The sequence below is a fragment of the Zingiber officinale genome, chromosome 1A (assembly GCF_018446385.1).
Source record: "Zingiber officinale cultivar Zhangliang chromosome 1A, Zo_v1.1, whole genome shotgun sequence".
Taxonomy (NCBI): Eukaryota; Viridiplantae; Streptophyta; class Magnoliopsida; order Zingiberales; family Zingiberaceae; genus Zingiber; species Zingiber officinale.
Window position 1 is genome coordinate 16,208,908 of NC_055987.1, and position 16,580 is coordinate 16,225,487.

General features: G+C 37.9%; 1 protein-coding gene across 1 annotated transcript; it reads left to right on the forward strand.

Moving 5' to 3' along the window:
- The first annotated feature begins 15,544 nt into the window (after positions 1 to 15,544).
- On the forward strand, positions 15,545 to 16,321 carry LOC122019831 (histone H4). The gene is made up of 2 exons (XM_042577393.1): positions 15,545 to 15,925; positions 16,075 to 16,321. Exon 1 carries the CDS (start codon positions 15,595 to 15,597, stop codon positions 15,904 to 15,906), a length of 312 nt encoding a protein of 103 aa, XP_042433327.1. The 5' UTR covers positions 15,545 to 15,594; the 3' UTR covers positions 15,907 to 15,925; positions 16,075 to 16,321.
- Positions 16,322 to 16,580: the final 259 nt, after the last annotated feature.

The following is a 16,580-nucleotide window of genomic DNA, read 5'->3' on the forward strand; positions in this document are numbered from 1 at the left end:
TGATAAGGAGCTAGGGAGAGAAAGAGGGGGGAAAATAAGAATAAGAGAACCCTCAGTTACTGAAGGTGGTAGGAAAATTGGCTCAAAAAAATTCATCATAAACGTGGAATTAGAGCTAACACTCGGAAGTGGGGGAACCTTCCGGTAATGGAGAAGGGGAAGAAGCGAGTGCAGGATACAGAGGGTAGGTTCCAGGGAAGAAGAAGAAATATCCCCTGCGGGTATCTCCTCAGAGGTAGAAACATCCCATTTTTTGTGTCGGCGTGCTAATGTTAAGCGACGCCCCGGGCGTTTTCTTGTTGGAGTAGCCCTAGGTCCCTATTCTTGTGTCTCCTGAGGGGTATCTTCTGGAGTTGGTGGATGCTTCCTCAAGAGTAGTTGGAGGGCTAGGAACGAGAGCTGGTTGACTGGAGGACTGAGGTAGAGGAGTATCAGATGCTTGAGCTGCAGCATTAAGTTCCACTCTAAGCTCTCGCTCCTTAGCTAACACTTCCTCATCTTCTAGACAAATTACCTTATCAACTAAAGCTCTACACAAAGTATCCACTGTAACAAACAAAAATATATTTTAGTTAATAAAGGAGGGACAACTAAGAATTTTGAAACTTACCAAAAGAGTATTGTAGGCCCTTTTGAACAGGACTTAAACCAAAAAGATATAAGAGATCATCGTGTATTCATTAATGAATATAAAAATGATGACCTAGTAATTTACTAGAGTATTTAGAAAAGATGGGTTGTTGATGAAGCTCCCTTACATCAGGGGGAGAAGGGAAGGAAGATTTCCATTTAGTGGACCATGCGATGGAGTCGGGAAATTTGACAAAGAAAAAAAAAATGATTTCCAACCCTTGATGGAGGAAGGCATTTCTTCAAAGAATACCATTTTCGAGCGGGATTGGAAAAGAAAAATCCCTGGTTCCAATTTTTTGGGGTAAAAAAATATAAAAAAGTTTTAAGGAGTAGGAGGTATACTGAAAAGACAGAACACCATGTACAATCCACATAGGTATCTAAAGGCATTTGAGGCAAATTATTGTAACGAAATACCAAAATATCTATCAAGAACATTGGAATAGGAAAGCGTAAGCTTGCGACTAGTTGATCTTTAAAAAGGTAACACAATCATCGGGAGGAAGACAAGGATGAGCACCAGGTGGTGGAACCCTAATACAATATTCTTTAGGGATCTCATACCGAGAGCGGATGGAAGTTTGATCGGTGGCGGTGAAGGAAGAACAAATTTGAGCATACCAAGGGATTAGAGATTCTTTAGCCATGTCAAGAAACTGAAATACTTAAAGAGCAAATGACTTACTGAATCCTAAGGGAGAAGAGGTCACAGAAGGAAAATAGGGAATATGAAGAAGCGCGGGTCACTAAAGGAAGTCGAAAACAGAGAATTGCCAGAGAGTAATGTGAAGATGCTGGAATTCCATTCTGTTTCAATTTCCCTGTACAAAAAAAAAAAATTATACAAGAACAAAAATTTTTCTAGCAACCCGCATGCTCGATCAAACATGTGTTTGATCAATCAAGCAAGTTTTTGAATGATCAAAGCTCACCTTGATCGAAGTACAAGATCGCTGGCCTATTGTGTTGGTATTCAAAATCGATACAAAGAAAACTTAAACTAATTACGCAGCGAAATTAAAGAACTAGTTGTATCTTTCCTTTGTAGCTAAAGACCTCTTGATCTTCTGTTGTATTCCTCTCCTATTCTTGGAAGTCGTGTGGACGATGATCTACCAAGACAAAACCACCCTTCTACTCTTCTCTTCAAAACCGCCGGCCACCAAGGGGAGATGCTCTAGGATGGGGCGCCTTCTCTTCTTCTTCCTCTTCTTCAAGCCGCCGCCCACAAGGAGGAGGAGGGGGGCACCGACCCTAAGCAAGGAGGAGGAAGGGGGTGCCGGCCACAAAGAAGTAGGAGGAGGGGGGTGCCGGCCACAAGGAAGGAGGAGGAAAGGGGGCGCCGACCACAAGGAGGAGGGGAAGAATTGTGTCATCGGCCCTAAGCAAAGGTGGAGGAGGCTTGTTGGAAAAAATAGGTTTTTGAGGCACCACCTACTCTCTTTTATAAGCTTGTCGTCGGCCTTAGGTAAGGAAGAGAAAACCAAAAACAAAAACCAAAATGGATGGATGAATGTGAGACTTTATATAGAGGCTACAACAGGGACCTAGAGGAGGAATTGGTTTAGGTCTCCTGATGGGCTTGAGCTTCCTGTGTTCGGCCCGAACACCCAACCCAAATCCATCAATAATAACTCATACACTAAAGGGTTATTATTGAACTACCGCACCAATCCCATATTACAATATGGGCTCCTTCTTATCATGAGTGCGTTAATCTCCCTGTGTTTAAGATATCGTATGTTCGTTAATTAATCGAGTTACTGACAACCTAATTAATTAACATCCGATTCCAAGAGTAGTACCACTCAACTTTATTATCATGTCGGACTAAGTCCACCTGCAGGGTTTACATGATAATCCTTATGAGCTCCTCAAGGGGACATCATCAGCCTAAATAATTAGGACACAGATTCCTTCTATAATCAACAACACACCATATAAATAATATTATCTCCCAACTCATCGGGCCTATTGATTTAACGAATAAATCTCACCCATTGATAAGTTAAAGAAATAAATACTAAGTATATGTTCTTGTTATTATATTGTGATGAAGAGGACGCACATCCATAATAACAGAGGTTCTGTTCTTTTATATAGTCAGTATAAATCAAACAACCTCAAATGGTCCTGCTCAATACACACATAGTGTACTAGTGTAATTTTATACTCAAGACAAACTAATACCAAATTACACTACAACCGTTCCAATGGTTTATCCTAATTCATCTTGGTTGTAAGCTATTATTTATAATTTATAAGAAACTGATAACATGATCTTCTGTGTGGCACCACACACCATATTATCTATAATATAAATTAAATGGACAACTGCATTGACATATATATAAATATAAAATGCAAACATTTGACGAAAGTGATTCTCATTTCAAAATATTTTAAAACAGATGTTCATACAAAATCTAGGCTTATAGTGTACATCCCAACAATCTCCCACTTATACTAAAAGACTATATTGCCATAAATGCTGCCATACATCTGATTCTCATCCCCTCAACATGCCTATCAAAAACTCTCGTCGGAAGGACCTTAGTGAAAGGATCTACTAGGTTATCTGTTGATGTAATCTTGACGACAACAACCTCTCCTCGTTTTACGATGTCTCGTATTAGATGGTACTTGCGCTCAATGTATTTACTTGTCATATGAGCTCGTGGTTCCTTCGAGTTTGTTACTGCACCACTGTTGTCACAATAAATTGTGATAACTTTGGGCAAACCAAGAATCACATCTAAGTCCATCATGAAGTTTCTAAGTCATACAGCTTCTTTGGCTGCCTCAGAGGCTGCCACATACTCAGCTTCCATGGTGGAGTCTAAAACATATTTCTGTTTAACACTCCTCCATGTTATGGCTCCACCTCCCAAAGTAAACACATACCCCGAGGTTGATTTACTGATGCCCCTATCTGATTGGAAGTCCGAATTCGTGTAACCCATAGAGAGTAAATCATCTGCCTGGTAAACCAGCATATAATTTCTAGTCCTTTTTAGGTACTTTAATATATGTTTTACGACAGTCCAATGTCCTGGTCCTGAGTTACTTTGATATCTGCTAACCATGCCCACGACAAAATAGATATCTGGTCTCGTACATAGCATCGCATACATTAGGCTTCCTACAGCCGAAGCATAAGGATCTGCCTTCATCTCCTCTATCTCCTTTGATGTCTTAGGACACATCTCTTTAGATAAAGGTACTCCATGCCGAAAAGGTATGAAGCTTGGGATAAGCACAACATCCTTTTCTTGCAATCCCTTTTTACTTTGATCCCAAGAATATATCCACATTTTTCCAAGTCCTTCATATCAAACTTCTTGGACATCCATACCCTTACATCTGACAACACTTTGACATTGTTGTCAATGAGCAAAATGTTATCTACGTATAGTATAAGAAATACCACCACGTTTCTGTCACTTTTCTTGTATACACAAGACTCATCCAGACACTGAATGAATCCATAAAACTGGATCACTTCATCAAATCGGATGTTCCAAGATCTCGAAGCTTACTTTAGTCCATAAATGGACCGATTGAGCTTACATATAAGATGCTCTTTTTCCTTCGTAATGAATCCCTCTGGTTGCTTCATATAAATATTTTCTTCAAGATTTCCGTTAAGAAAAGCTGTCTAGACATCCATTTGTCAAACGTTATAATCCATATGAGCAACAATAGATAAAAGAATCCGGATAGACTTAAGCATAGCTACCGACGAAAATATTTCCTCATAATCGATTCCCTCTTTCTGAGTATACCCCTTCACAACAAGCCTCGCTTTAAAGGTTTCCACCTTCTCGTCTATTCCTCTTTTTCTTTTGTAGACCCATTTACATCCAATGACTTTTATACCATTTGGTGGTTCTACAAGTTCCCAGACCCGATTAGAATGCATAGATTCTATTTCAGAGTTCATCGCACTTTACCAAGATGCTGCATCTTTATCTTGGAGTGCTTCATCATATGTCCAGGGATTAGCTTCATGTTCACCAGGGATCAAGTCGGAAGACTCTCCCAAAAATATGAATCTTTCAGGTTGCCTAACAACCTTCCCACTACGATGAAACACTACATGTAATTGTGAATCATTTGTGACACGTGTTGCAATTACTTATGGTATCTCATCTTGTACCGTTGGTAGTGAAGTAGAAGTGTCCTCTCTTATTTCCTCAAGAATAATTTTACTCATGAATTTGTGGTTCATTACATAGTCCTCTTCTAAAAATCAGGCATTGGTACTAACAATGACCTTATGATCTTTAGGACTATAAAACAAACCACCTTTCATTCCTCTAGGATATCCCACGAACAAGCGAACTTATGTACGTGATTCCAACTTATCAGTGTCTCCCTTCAGCACATGTACTGGACTACCCCAAATTCGAATGTATTTCAAATAGGCTTACGCTCATTCCATAATTCTGTGGGAGTAGAGGGTACTGACTTAGAAGGTACCAAGTTTAGAATGTACGCCGCCGTTTCCAGAGAATATCCCCAAAACGAATTTGTTAATTCTGAATAACTCATCATTGATCTAATCATTTCTATAAGAGTCCTATTCCTTTGTTCCGCTACACCATTCTGTTGGAGTGTACCAGGTGCAGACAATTGGGATTGAATCCCGACCTTTGATAAGTAACTCCTAAACTCTCCTAAGAGGTACTCTCCACCACGATCAGACCGAAGTTTCTTGATACTTTTATCATAATGTTTCTCCACATCAGCCTTGTACTCTTTGAACTTATCAAAGCACTCAGACTTTCGACACAGCAAGTAAATATACCCATATCTCAAATAGTCGTCTATAAAAGAGACAAAATATTCGAAACCACCTCTTGCCTGGATAGTCATAGGCCCACACAAATCAAAATGAACCAATTCCAACACTTGTTTGGCTCTATACCCCTTTATCTTAAAAAACCTCTTGGTCATTTTTCCTTCCAAGCAAGACTCGCAGGTCGGAAAGTTTTCCACTACCAATGAACCTAAAGGTCCATTGGCTATTAACCTTTGAATTCTACTCAAGTTAATATGACCTAACCTTAGATGTCAAAGATATGTTTGGTTCATTTCCGAAGGTTGCTTTCTCTTATTAGAATTAAAAGATGTGTTATTAATTTTCATTTGTTGCATCATGGGAGTTATTGGATTAAGAGTATACAAATTACCAACCAACGCACCAGAACACATAACCACCCTATTTTTCTTGACAACCACTTTGTCATCAAAAGAAACAGAATATCCATCCATAAATAATTTAGAAACTGAAATCAAGTTCTTTCTAAAACATTGTACGTAAAGATAATTTTTCAAAATCAAAGTTTTATTCCTATCAAAAGATAAATAAACATCTCCTACTGCAACAGCCGCCACTCTCATAGCATTGGCCATGTAGACGGTGATCTCCCCTTCATGTAGTCGTCTGGTTTCCTGGAACTCTTGCAATGAATTGCAGACATGATTAGTGGCTCCAATATCTATATATCAGGTACCGGTAGATAACACCGCTAAACATGTTTCAACAACTAATGAATAAGATATACCTTTATTGTTCTCCTTTCTGCGAGAACAGTTCACCTTCCAATGTCCATACTGCTTGCATGTGAAGCACTTGCCCTTCGGCTTCTTCACACCTGCTTGCGACCCAGTCCCTTGAGGTCGAATCACTTTCTTTGTCGAGCCAACTTGTTTCTTCTTCTTCTTTCTGCCTTTCGGCTTAGAGGCAGAAACGTTTTCAAAAATGTGAACTTGAGAACTTTGACGAAATAGCCCTTCTGCCGCTTGGAGTTCTGTCAGAAGTTCCACTAATGAATAAATCCTTTTGTTTATATTGTAATTCAGGCAGAACTACTCAAAACTGTTGGGCAACGTTTGGAGAATGATATCGACTTGGGTTTCCCCATCGACTTCAACTCTAAGGACTTCCATCTCATTCAAATGAGTCATCATCTTGAGGATATGATCCCTCACGGGTGTCCCCTCAATCATGGTGGTCGTCATTAAGTTTCTTATGGCCTCTTGCCTGGCAACCCGATTCTGGTGTCCAAAGAGTTCCTTGAGATTGAGCATCATGTCATAGGCAGTGGGTATGGCCTGATGCTGATGTTGCAACACATTTGACATAGAAGCCAAAATGTAACACGGCGCCATCTCATCTGTCTTGACCAATTTCCTATGTCTCTCTATCTCCTCTTCACTAGAATCCTTATCAGGCACGCTAGGACAGACCTCAAGAAGTACGAACTTGTATTTTTCAGCAGTTAAGATAATGTCCAAGTTTCGTTTCCAATCATGTCAATATAATTTGGACCAGTAAGTTTATTTTCTTTTAAAATAACAGCAAGAGGATTGAAAACCATTTTGAAATCCTGAGAATCACAAAATAAAATATTTGATCAAAACTTTAGAATTTAAAATAATATTGATTCTCAAACAATATAATTTAAATTCACCATAAAATTAATAGTTGGTTCATCTTCGGTCACACAAATAATAGCAGTGACTCCGATGGGGAGGATATAATTAAATGTGCCTAAGTATATACTATTACTTGATACTTAGTCCATTAATTAGGATTGTGCCCCTTCAGATGGAGAAGATCACACAAACCTAAATAATTTCCTATAATCATCCATAGAGAAAGTTTGATCTAGTGATCCGCAAATAAACTTATCCGATATGGAGGAAGACACTTAAAGCCAACGCGCAAGTTTGAATGCATCACTTACAAATTAGTAATGCAGACCATGGAATTTATTTAAATAATCTCTCTCCTACTTAGTTATTTAAATTGAGGAATTTTAACATACACACACATCACAACACATAAAAACAACATATAAAGGCAATAAATATGAAAATAAAATTTTCAACTATAATGGCCTCATCCAACGTTGTCCTTCAATATGCCGCCAATAGATCGTTGTCCTCCAATATGCCGCCAATGGATGAAGCTGTTGCGTCTATCTCGCTTCCTTCTCCGTTGCGCCTCCGGTCCTTTAAATAGCACCACACATAGCAATGATACAAGCCGCAACAAAAAGAAATAAAATTTACATTTATCGATCTTATATTCAACAAAAGAATTTACATGTAATCTAGATCGAACAGAATATAAAATAATAATAATACGACAACCAACCATATTTAATTATTATAATCATGCACACACAAACAACCTCGACATGCCCGAGAATTCAAATCACACACAAACACACAAAGCCATAATAGTTGGACTTAGGACGCCTGCAACCATAGAGTTAATCTTTCTTACACATCCTACTATTATCCGGCATAAACTTATGTATGAGAAGTTCATAATTTAACCGAAAACTAATCACACAGAACCAGAAAACATGCTCTGATACCACTTGAAGACGCTAAAATTCCGTTCTGTTTCAATTTCCCTATACAAAAAATTGTACAAGAACAGAACTTTTCCTAGCAACTCGTATGTTCGATCAATCATGTGTTTGATCAATCAAGCAAGTTCTTGAATCATCAAAGCATACCTTGATTGAAGTACAAGATTGCTGGCCTCTTGTGTTGGTATTTCAAAAAAACGATACAAAGAAAACTAACTAATTACGCAGCGGAATTAAGAACTAGTTGTACCTTTACTTTGTAGCTAAAGACCTCTTGATCTTCTGCTATATTCCTCTCCTCTTCTTGGATGTCGCGTGGGTGATGATCTACCAAGATAACACCACCCTCCTTCTCTTCTCGGTTTCCAAACCACCGGCTACAAAAGGAGGCTCTAGGATGGGGCACCTTTTAATCTTCTTCCTTCTCTTCTTCTTTCTCTTCTTCAAGCCGCCGCCCACCAAGGAGTAGAGGGGGCGCCGACCCTTAGCAAGGTGGAGGAGACCGCCGACCCTAGGTAAGGAGGAAGGGACGCCGACCCTTGGTGGAGGTGGCGCCAGCCCTAGGTGAAGAGGAGGTGGCGCCGACCACAAGCAAGGGAGAAGGGAATTGTAGAAAATTAGGTTTTAGGGGGCACCACCTACTCCTTTTATAATCTTTGCCGTCGGTTACAAAGAAAGAAAAATAACAGAATTATGTTTAGAAAAAATCTCCCTTTCTATTACCAAGTTAAACCAAACCTAGTTATGGATAGGTGGATGCGAGACTTTATATAGAGTCTACAACAAGGACCTAGAGAAGGAATTGATTTAGGTCTCCTGATGGGCTTGGGCTTCCTGTGTTCGGCCCGAACACCCAACCCAAATCCATCAATAATAACTCATACCACTAAAGGGTTATTATTGAACTACCGCACCAATCCCATATTATAATATGAGCTCATTCTTATCATGAGTGTGTTAATCTCCCTGTGTTTAAGATATTGTATGCCCGTTAATTAAATAAGTTACTGAAAACTCAATTAATTAACATTTGATTCCAAGAGTAGTACCACTCAACTTTATTATCATGCGGACTAAGTCCACCTGCAGGGTTTACATGATAATCCTTATGAGCTCTTCAAGGGGACATCATCAGCCTAAATAATTAGGGCACAGATTCCTTCTATAATCAACAACACACCATATAAATAATACTATCTCCCAACTCATCGGGCCTATTGATTTAATGAATCAATCTCACCCATTGATAAGTTAAAGAAATAAATACTAAGTATACGTGCTTGTTATTATATCAAGATTAACAGGATGCACATCTATAATAATAAAGGTTCTGCTATTTTATGTAATCAGTACAAATCGAACAACCTCAAATGGTCCTGCTCAATACACACAAAGTGTACTAGTGTAATTTTATAGTCAAGACATACTAATACCAAATTACACTACAACCGTTCCAATGATTTATCCCAATCTATTTTGGTTGTGAGCTACTCCTTATAGTATAAGGAACCGATAACATGATCTTTTGTGTGACACCACACTCCATGTTATCTACAATATAAATTAAATGGACAACTGTATTGACATATATATAAATATAAAATGCAAACATTTGACCAAAGTGATTCTCATTTCTAAATATTTCAAAACAGATGTTCATACAAAAGCTAGGTTTATAGTATACATCCCAACATAATGGGGAGAAGATGAATAGCAAAGGGTTAAAAAAGACTTAGGATTTTAGGATAGTCTAAGGATCACTGTCAAAATAAAGTGGACTGATTGAGAAGAGCCGTTGATTTGCCAAGGAGAATGTGTGATAAGACACGAGCGAAAAATGTACTAGAGGTTACTTAGAAAAAGGAGCAAAAAGGATATGTGGCGCTCGCCCAGGAAGAGACTTTTATGATGGACAGAATAGATCGAATCATACACTGAACCGCCATATCTTCGAACATTCTCTTTCCGTTGAAGGACCAATTACCAATAAGACCACTTTAAAAAATCGTGCGGATCTTAAAAGATAGACGAACAAACAAAATTTATAAATAAGGAAAAGGCCCTAATTGATTGTAATCCCGACTGACCGTGTGTGTGGAAGATAACCTCAAAGTCCAGTAGAACTCATATTTGTTTAGGCGTACACATAGGATCTCTCATTCGACCAATCTTTACGTGACCAAACACAAGAAACACTTAACAAGGTAAATAACATAATCAAACATAAGTACAAAACTCTACATTAGGAATATAGTCATAATCCTTAGACTTTTGAAAATCTTCCATAAACAAACACAACAAATAAACAAACTTCTATTGACTTCGCTTCCTGGAGTTACCAAATTGTTTTTCCCATCCCAAGCATGGGTGTGTAGTAGAATGACAACTTGAATAAATTTTTGGGAATGCAGGGGACGAATAAGCTAACTCATTATCATGTTCTATGGGAAGAAAACAAATTTTCATAAGATCAGGAATATTTTACCCGATACTATTGCCGATAAGAAAATCTGTCATCTCACGAAATTCAACTTTTATTTGGGTAGTCGTGTTGGTAAAGAAATAATCTTCTACTTATCCCGCTCCTTGGAGCTACCGGATTGTTCTTCCCATCCCAGGTATGGGCATATAATAGAGTGACAGCCTGGACAGAAGGGAGAAGTTCATCCTATCCTCTTGCGCTTGTGTAATTCACCCTCCGGGACCTGTGATTAGGAAGCTATCTCTGATCTGATCCAACTCAGCTTGCAGAAAATTCACCTTGGCGTTTTGCTGGTCCAAGTCTTATTGTTGCTGGGATATCAATAAACCATCTACGCGAACCTTCCTAGTTAAAACGATTATCTCTGAAGCGTGTTGGGCTTTTAGATCATCTAACTCCTCAATTTTTTGTTTTAAATCCAAATATGCTTTGTCTCTTAGAGACACTTCCGATCAAACTTGAGATTGAGTGGCTAGCAAACGTACCTCTAGCTCTCTTTGATGCGAGTGATGTAGATCTAAAGCTTGCATAGCCTCAACTAAAGACTTTTTCTTTTCGGATACTAGTTGATCCCAGAGGGGAAGATCTGAAGCCATAACTCCCAATAAAATCTCTAGAGGAAGATAAAGCAAGAAAGGGTAAAGGTTGATATTGCAAAAGTTAAGATCATACCTCTATTTAACTTGCTGGAGGTATCATGGGATCACTGTAGAGGGTGTCGCAGGATCACTGTAGAGGGTATCACGGGATCACTATAGTGAATAGCAAAAGGGCAAAAATAGACTTAGGTCTAGTCAGTCGGCTACACCTCCTTTGGCTAGACTTATAGGGGAGGCTAGTGATATGGGTTATATTAGATGAACCAAGCAAGTGAAGGAGGGATTTAAGTTCAGAAAGATATAAAAGATATATCGCCGATTGAATAAAGGCCGAGTGAGCACCTCCGTTCCCATATATGCTTGACCAGGCAAAGCCCGCCCGAGTATAAAGACATTTAGCTTTGTATATAACTCTCAGCATATAACCGACCGACCGTAGGCCGAGCAAGCACCCACATGCTCATATATGCTCGACCAGGCAAAGCTTGCCCGGGTATAAATGCATTTAGCCTTGTATATAACTCTTAATATATAACCGACCGTCCGCAGGCCGAAGGAGCACCCACGTGCTCATATATGCTTGACCGAACAAAGCCCGCCGGAGCATAAAGGCATTTAGCCTTATATAAGATTCTCAGCACATAACTGGCTAACCGCAGGTCGAGCGAGCACCCACATGCTCGTATATGCTCGGCTGGGCAAAGCTCACCCGAGCATAAAAGACAAGTTTAACAAGAAGCATTCTTAACAGTATACATGACCAGCTTGAATGACCGACTGAGACATATTTAATAGAAGGTAGTTGGAACAGTATATACGACTGACTTGAACGACCAATCGAAACATATTCAGCATGAGGTATTCTCAATAGTATATATGACCGACTTGAACGACCGACCAAGACATATTCAACAGGAGACATTCTTAACAATATATGTGGTCGGCTTGAACGATCGACCGAGACATGCTTAACAGAATATTTGATGGGAAATATCTTCTAGAAACTTCTTCAATTATGATGATGTGCCCCCATTATTAATACAAGTCATAAATGATAAAATGAGTACATTTGGGGTACAAAAAAGATTCCTTAAATGATTATTGTATGAATTATAGAAGATGACTTCATCTCTTAACAAATCTTCTTCCATCGGTGAGAGGAACTGACTTGAGCGTCGGAGGACCTAGCTAGGGATCCCCACCTCTGTCTTAGGTCACTAATGCTTTGTTGGCTCGTCTCACTGTGCACAGGAGCATTGAGGAGTTTCTTCAGATCTTCGGAGTTCATCTTCATTGGAGGTTATCATCATTTATCATAACCAGTGCTCATCTTCGCATATTTTAGAAGGATCAGCAAGCAAAGACAAATTCATAGAGAGAAACTCTTTGGATCTTGAACATGAGGATTCAGAGGTTGAGAGATACTTAACATTTGAGGAGGATATTGAAGAGGTATGGACCTCAAGGGATGAGAGGGGGGGGGGGTGGGTCATTGGCATCAGAACGAGAAGAAGTCTCAACTTCCAAAGCCAATGAAGACAAGGAGTGTTCCACCTCTACAAGTCAAGAGAGCACAAATCATGAAGGTATAATTATTTTAATTTATAAAAATAAAGATCATATAATGTGCTTTGAGTATAAGGAGAAAGGATACTATAAGAGTAAGTGCCCTAATTTAATGAAAAAGATGGTTCAAATGACACCAAGGTGAAGGAAAAAAATCTAAGAGTCTGGAACCTTGATATAAAAGGGCAAATAGCACATTGTGTATTTCTTGTGTAATCACAAAGGACATTATCAAAATCAATGTTCAAATATAAGGTTTTTAGAAGTTCAAATCAAAGAGGAGCTTCTAAAAATAAAACTAAGGTACCATTAGTTAATGACATTACTTTATATCATGATAACAAGCAATTTAGAAATAAATTTTATAATTTTAATGCTTATTATCATGAAGATAGGAAGTATGATAATTCTAAGGAGAATTAAGACCATTTTATGCTAGAACAACCTTATAGAAGGATAGAAAGATAGAAAATAATTTAGCCAAAAACTCTAAGAAAATTAGATATATGTCTAAAAATAAAAATTCTCAAAGCAATTATGAAAAATCTAAATTTGAGGATTTAAGGATCAAAAATCAAATTTTGAGGTCGAAACTTGAAAAGTTGGAGAAGACCATAGAGAAAATGACAAATAATATCAAAGGGTCTAAGAAGCAAAACCTAAGTTTAGGAAGACAAGAGTTATTTATAGGCAAGAAAGGTTTGAGATACAAAACTAAAACTAAGGAGAATGTGTCATTGTATCATAGAGTTTCATATATATATATGGAACTAACCCTACGTATAGGAGTCAAGTCAATGTTACAAAAAAAATTATCCCTAGAGTTGATTTTGAGGAGACTAGCATGACTAAAGCTTCCAAGAAGTCTAGGAAAGTCATTAGGAAACTATCTAGAGGGAAATTATCCCTATTGAGTACCTAATACACCAAGGAGCACCAATAGGTATTAGATCCTAAGAGTGTGATCTCTTCACACTAAATGAGTATAGGATATGCCAACCCAACTTGAAAGGATAGTTAACTCAACCATGGTGAAGTTGACATTTTAGGACATTTTAAAAATATCGTGACATCTTGAGAATGAAAAATTAACTTTTCCTCTTGAAGACTTTAATATGTGCCAATAAAAAATTTGACATATTGAGTTTAATCAAATTGACATAAATATGATAGAATTGAAAGTATGTCAAGTTGGGATTTTAGGATAGCGATTAGTTGATGATACTTAGAAAAGAATCTATGTATTTTTCTTATGGGTCATAAATACCATGATTGTGTGTCATAATAAATGTCATGACATCAAGACACATTGATATTACATATTGACATGGTATTTTATACATGTCATGTTAAACATGTATCATTTGATTATGATAGCTTTATTTTAAAATACGCATTTGATATATGCCATAATTATTATCATGCATTATTTTTAAGTTATTGTGTTTAAGGACAATGACATTAATTGATATCCTAGGTAGGATGATCAAAGTTAAAATGATTAGCTAAAAATGCACGATCCCTTAGTTTAGGGAAAACCAATGTTTACATCTTACAAGACCATAAGAAGACTTGTATGTGTATTGATACATATTAGATATAAGTGAGATGATAGAAGGATGAACAAAACTTAAGATATTGATTTAGTGCATCTAATTGAGTTTTGGTTTCATCAAAATACATTGACTTTGTGAAGGCCAATCATAAGAAAAATAAATGTACAAGTCATTTGCATTTAGCCCAAAGATTATGGTTGAATTTTTTTTTTTGAAAATAATTTTAGAAATGTTTTGGAAAACCTTGGTGAAGTCTACTTTTTTATAGGAATAACCATTAATTAGTTTGATAAAAAGTTGGAGTAAAATATTGAAGTTTTAATTTTGTATCATTCTTTGAAAATGAAATATATTTTCATAGAAAACTATTTTTCTCTAATAGTATTTGACATAAGTAATATCTACGTATACATGAAATTCATGAATTATTAAATATTATAGAATTATTTATGAGTTTTGAAATTCAATCGGATTTTGATGCTGAAAATCAGATATGCTAATCAATTGACCATTGTTACCAATCAATTGATACATGTGATAATCATTTGGTAGCTCACGTGCCAATCATTAATATAGGTCGGAATTGATTGGTGACTATTGGTTTTTGCTGAAATAAGTTTATTTCAGTCAAATAAGTCGCTTTTAGTCAATTTACCTATTCCTAACTCCATGAAAAACTTTGATAAATATTTAAAGATAATTTTCTTAATATAGATGATCTAGAGGTGAAATCCCGAGGTGTTGGGGCTGTGGAAAATTCGGATAAGTGCACTATATTTATTTATTAGTTAGTATTAGATGTTGAATTCTTCGGACGAATTAATCTTGGGAATAATGAATTCAGTCATACGAAATTTTTTTATTAGTTATCACGATAATTTCAGAAATATTCATAACGGAAGTCTAAATTTATTATTATACTAGAGAAAAATATGTTATAATAAGTCTAACAGATAATCAAATCATAAATATTTAAAAGACTATATATAAATGAGGTAGCCCGCGGCTACGATAAATGCTAACTTACCAACGGTTCTGATGATCTGAACCAACAGATGGACCGAATCAAGTAACCATGTACAATTCGCGCCAATTGGAACGCGCCAATTCGCGGATTTTGCTTTTCGTAAAGTCCGCGTATAGCGGGCGCCACGATGGATCGTCGATCCGCTCACCATCGTTTCCACCAATGAGCATCAGAAGTGACTAATCGAACGGACAGGAAACAAATTAGTCTCGTCCCACGGATCGCCTTCCATCCAACAGTCCAGTGCGTTCGTCGTTATATATGCAAACCGATGCAGACCATCCGACACGCGTTCCGCATCCTTGTCCCAAATCGATTACAACTCAGAATCAGATCGATTATGTCGGGCCGCGGGAAGGGAGGCAAAGGGTTGGGAAAGGGCGGCGCCAAGCGCCACCGCAAGGTCCTCCGCGATAACATCCAGGGCATCACCAAGCCGGCCATCCGCCGCCTGGCGAGGAGGGGTGGCGTCAAGCGCATCTCCGGCCTCATCTACGAGGAGACCCGCGGTGTCCTTAAGATTTTTCTCGAGAACGTCATCCGTGACGCCGTCACCTATACTGAGCATGCCCGCCGCAAAACTGTCACTGCCATGGATGTCGTCTACGCCCTCAAGCGCCAAGGCCGCACTCTCTACGGCTTCGGCGGCTAAACGTCAATATGGCACAAAGGTAGTGCTTGATAGAATTGTAATCACAATCTATCAGTGTTAGATACAAAATATTGAATATTGCCGTTGCTGAACTTCATCACATTGCCTCCTGTGGAAATCCAAGCATTTGTGTCACCTTATCCCATCCGGCATTTTCGTCCAACGCAGGTTCATGATGCAGATGCACCCCTACACCCCTACTGCGTTCAAGCGGCGACCATAGGGTTACGAATTGGAGGTGGCAATGTATTTTCTTTTCTTTTATTTTTTTGGTAATGCATGTATCAGTTCATCGTATTAATCGGGGATGTGATTGATCCGGTCTCAAAATAAAGTTTCTTATGGACTATTATGTAAACTGCAGATGAGTTTAAGTGGATATTTTATGTGTGGGGTTCACATTCTCATTGCTTAAGTCATATATGTTAGTTATTATTTCAAAAGTTAATAGTTGTTTGTGATTTATTTTCTTTGTATTGATTTTAGAATGAATTGATAGGGTGTTGGGGGTGAGTATATTTATCTCTTGTCATCATGTTTAGATGTGGGAAGAGTTTCATTAATGGGATGGGAAGGAAGGATAATTTTTTTATATTCTAAATCATGGATAAGAAAATAAGAGATAAGGAAGGATAAAATTTTCTTGTCTCTCTTATTTCCTTTTTTTTTCTCAT